At 57.0% G+C, this 4,150-nt stretch overlaps 1 protein-coding gene across 1 annotated transcript in view; it reads left to right on the forward strand.

Moving 5' to 3' along the window:
• PTGS1 (prostaglandin-endoperoxide synthase 1 (prostaglandin G/H synthase and cyclooxygenase)) overlaps positions 1–2,944 on the forward strand; it is a gene marked incomplete at its 5' end in the record, with an annotated part of 5,173 nt that extends 2,229 nt beyond the window's left edge. The window contains 5 exons of the mRNA XM_010142049.1: positions 238–257; positions 319–565; positions 1,133–1,419; positions 2,160–2,307; positions 2,589–2,944. Of these exons, the coding sequence (XP_010140351.1) occupies positions 238–257; positions 319–565; positions 1,133–1,419; positions 2,160–2,307; positions 2,589–2,944 (1,058 nt within the window). The remainder of the gene's footprint in view (positions 1–237; positions 258–318; positions 566–1,132; positions 1,420–2,159; positions 2,308–2,588) is intronic.
• Positions 2,945–4,150: the final 1,206 nt, after the last annotated feature.

The following is a 4,150-nucleotide window of genomic DNA, read 5'->3' on the forward strand; positions in this document are numbered from 1 at the left end:
TGAAATACCAGGTACCACCCAACATGCCCGAAACACCCTTCATCCCTGTGACCCAGGGCTGTTTGAAGTTCACATCCCTTTGGCACCTGCTGGGAGACCCCAGCCCTGATGTCCCATGCGGCTGCTGACTGGAGGTGCTGTGTCAGAGGGACAAGGGGTGTAGCTGTTCTGACAGCAGCAGGCGTTCCGCAGTCGGGGTTGTTCTTACCGTGCTTGCTGGAGAGCAGCCGTGGTGCCCACAGGGAGGCAAGTTCCAGGTTCACTGGGGTGGTTTTCTCCTCTCCTCCCTTTCTGCCACCCCGGTCTTGTCTCCCCAAGGTGGTGGATGGAGAGATGTACCCCCCCATGGTCACCGATGCTCCGGTTCACATGGTCTACCCGTCTGCCATCCCCAAGGAGAAGCAGCTGGCGATAGGGCAGGAGGTGTTTGGGCTGCTGCCGGGACTCTGCATGTACGCCACGCTCTGGCTGCGCGAGCACAACCGCGTCTGCGACATACTGAAACGAGAGCATCCCACCTGGAGTGACGAGCAGCTCTTCCAGACAGCTCGTCTCATCCTCATCGGTGAGACCGGCAGTGCCGTGGGCACCGCGGAGCCCCGTGTCCCACCTGCCTGGGCAAGTCCCAGGGACTTGGATGTTGGTCGGTCTCTGAGGGTGGTGGCCAGTCTGGCTTTAGAGGCTGCAGCAGTTTCTCTGGCAGCCGCCTGGGGATTGTTGGCTTTGGTCCATATAGCAAAAGTTGGCTTTGGTCCATCAAAACCCCCCTAATTTGCAATAATTCTGTCAGAATTTTGAATTATTTAATTTTAGTGTTCATTATAAATTTACTATAATCGTTTCATGAAAAGCCATTTTTGACCAAAATCCAGAAAAAAAGCCATGTCACCTCATTGTCTCTAAGAACCATATCAAGGTCAGTTCCCTCAGGAATCATTTTCCCCTTTACTGGTGAAAAAGTAATTAACGGAGAAATTGCCAACCGACTTAACTAGCCCCTGGTCAGAGAGGTCCCAGATGGTGGACGGGTCCTGGGATGCGCTGCCATAGCACGTGGGTCCCACCTCAGGGTGCAGAGCTGGTGGCTCTCACTGCTGCCCGCTGATGGCCGCTTCTCTTGCCTCCTGCCCAGGGGAGACCATTAAGATTGTCATTGAAGACTATGTCCAGCACCTCAGCGGGTACTACCTGAAGCTCAAGTTCGACCCCGAGCTGCTGTTTGGGACGCAGTTCCAGTACCGGAATCGCATCGCGGTGGAGTTCAACCAGCTCTACCACTGGCATGGGCTGATGCCTGACTCCTTCATCATCCAGGGGCAAGAGTACAGCTATGAGCAGTTCCTCTACAACACCTCCATGCTGATGGACTATGGTGTGGAAGCGCTGGTGGAGTCCTTTTCCAAGCAGGTTGCAGGACGGGTAAGGTTCTGCTCTCCCCTCCCTGCTAGGGCTGAGGTCTGTGGGACCCCGTGGTACTGTCAAGGCAGCACCAATACCGCAGTAGTAAACATCCCCGTTGGGCAGTGGGTGCTTGGCACACACAGAGTCTGCCGCCCAGGGCAGCACTTGCTGGCCATGTCATCATGCACCATAGGAAAGCTGGGGCTTGGCAGCCCGCACCAGGTGATGGCAGGAGCCTGCACTAAGCTGGGACCTTTTGCTGTGGAACAGCAAAAGCCTGGGCATGGGAGCAGCTTGTCTGGCGCTGTTCTTTGCTGCCATCACATGGATGTTTTCTTCCAAGCGATTACGTCTACATTTCTGACCCTCTTTGCTTGTGGAAAGCAGCAAGGCTGAGGCACAGCCGCTCTTTGGGTGTTTGGGTTCTCCCTGTGACCCCAAACCCCTGTAGTCTCTCCCCTCCTCCACACCAGTCACCATCCATTCAGGTGAATGGGTGACCAGGGTCGCCATCCATGCAGGGCTTCTCCTGCACCATTCCTTGACCTGCTCTGGGAACAGGACTGACTTTAGCCCAAGCTGCTCTACTGCTGGTTTGTGGCACTATCCAGTGATTCTCCCTCTTCTTGCTGCTGCGATGATGTGCTGGTCTCTGTGACACCAGGTCATGGGTGATTTAGGGCAGTGGTTCCCCTGGAGCAGATGCTGGTGCTGCCTTGTGCCTTACGTGTGCTCCTCCTTGTATTCTCGCTCTCCAGATCGGTGGAGGACCAAACATCAACGCCAATGTCTTGAAAGTGGCTGTTGGGGTCATCAAGGAATCCCGGGAGCTGAGGCTACAGCCGTTTAACGAGTACCGGAAGAGGTTTGGCATGAAGCCCTACAAGTCCTTTCAGGAGCTAACAGGTAGGGCTGCTCTGCTGCTGCCAGAGCTCTTGGGGCTTGGCTGGGGAAGTGCAGGTGCTCCGTGCTCACAGGTGGGGTGTGAGAGCACGAGCTGTCCCCACGCTGCTGGGCTTCCTCCGGCAGGGCTTAATGGGTGGTGCAGAGGTCAGGACCTGGCCTGGGAGCCAGGCTCAGCGCTGCCTGGGTCACGGGGGCTCCTACGTTCCTGTTGCCCACAGCAAGGCCAGTCCTTGCCAGGGGTGATTCCCTTGCTAAAGCACTCTGACGTTCACTTGGTGCAGGAGAGGAAGAGAAGGCAGCAGAGCTGGAAGAGCTGTATGGAGACATTGATGCTCTGGAGTTCTATCCGGGCTTGCTGCTTGAGAAACCCCAACCCAACGGTATTTTTGGGGAAAGCATGGTGGAGATAGGAGCTCCATTTTCCCTGAAGGGGCTTCTTGGAAACCCCATCTGCTCTCCAGAGTACTGGAAACCCAGTACGTTCGGCGGAGAAACTGGCTTTGAGATAGTTAAGACAGCATCGCTTGAGAAGCTCGTGTGCCTCAACGTGAAGAAGTGCCCATACGTGGCATTTCATGTGCCAGATGCTGTGGAAGATGGCAGTTCTTGGAGTGGTGGATCATCTACTGAGCTGTAGCACTGGGACAGCCTGCCCAGGTAGGGAACATCCTTGCCCAGGCACTGGCTGAGCCGCACTCCCAGCCTGGCACTGAATATCCCATTCCTTTCTGCAGGGAGCAGCGGGGACGTGGAGACTGGGACAGAAGGTGGTGCCATCCTGGGCACCCTACGCACCAGCCCTCCAGGAGAGGCTGGTACCACTCTGTGGAAAGCTTGGGCACCTCAGGAGTGTGACTGCCACCGCTGTCCTCAGCAGACCCAATTCTCTTGCTAAGGGACTACCTTGCACTAAGCCAGCTGTGGGGATCCCCAGAGGACATGCACCTCCCCGGGACCTCCGGACTCCCCTGTGCTTTGTCACCCTCTGCCCCCACTGCTTCCCAGCACCAGGCCACCAGCAGCCCCTCTTCCACAGGTCTTCCCCGCTCAGGACAGAGGAGCACAGAGCCTGAGGAGCCCTCACTGTCCCTCGTCCTCTGCTGTGCTCGGTTAAGGCGCTGAGCTCCCCAGGGGAGGCAGAGGAGGTGGGTGGCAGCACACAGAAGGACAGGGAGGACACACTGCAGGTGGTCATGCTGGCCCAGCAGCGGCTGAGCTTGCAGTAAGAACCTGCCCTGACCCGCTTCTCCTGCAGTCACTCCAGACCATCCAACACAGCCCACCCAGATAGAGCTGAGATGCAGCCAGGAAGAAGGAACCAAAGCAATGTCTCTGCGGGAGAGGAGAAGCACCAGATCAGATGTCCCAGATCTTCTGCATCTCCCATCTGCTGGCCTGGACCCCGGCGCACACCACCAGCCACCCACCCTGGGCTGCTCAGAGCACAACGCTACCTCTGTGCAGACACAGCGATGAATTCTCCTCCGTCCCACGATCACAACACTTCCCTGCGTTAATGGCTCAGCAAACGGCATCCCCAAGGCACATGGAACAGCTTCTGTCCTGCCCCAGGAACACAAGTGGCTGTCGGCCCTGGCTGACATACTGCATGGCAGCTGGCAGTCACTGGCGCTGGCCTTGAGCCCCATCAGACCCAGTTCACCTCCAGGAAAACAGACATTTAGAATAATAAAGAATTTTATAAACTCCTCTCATTTCCTCCAGCCAGTTGCCAAGCTTTTGTCACCAGCGCCAGGCCCTGCAAGAGGGCAGGATGCTCAGGAGGCCGCAGGAGCTGGGGGAGAGGAGAAGTCCCCGGAGCGTTGCTGGAAGGCTGGTGTCC

The sequence above is a fragment of the Buceros rhinoceros genome, unplaced genomic scaffold (genome assembly GCF_000710305.1).
Source record: "Buceros rhinoceros silvestris isolate BGI_N320 unplaced genomic scaffold, ASM71030v1 scaffold24908, whole genome shotgun sequence".
NCBI classification, from domain to species: Eukaryota; Metazoa; Chordata; class Aves; order Bucerotiformes; family Bucerotidae; genus Buceros; species Buceros rhinoceros.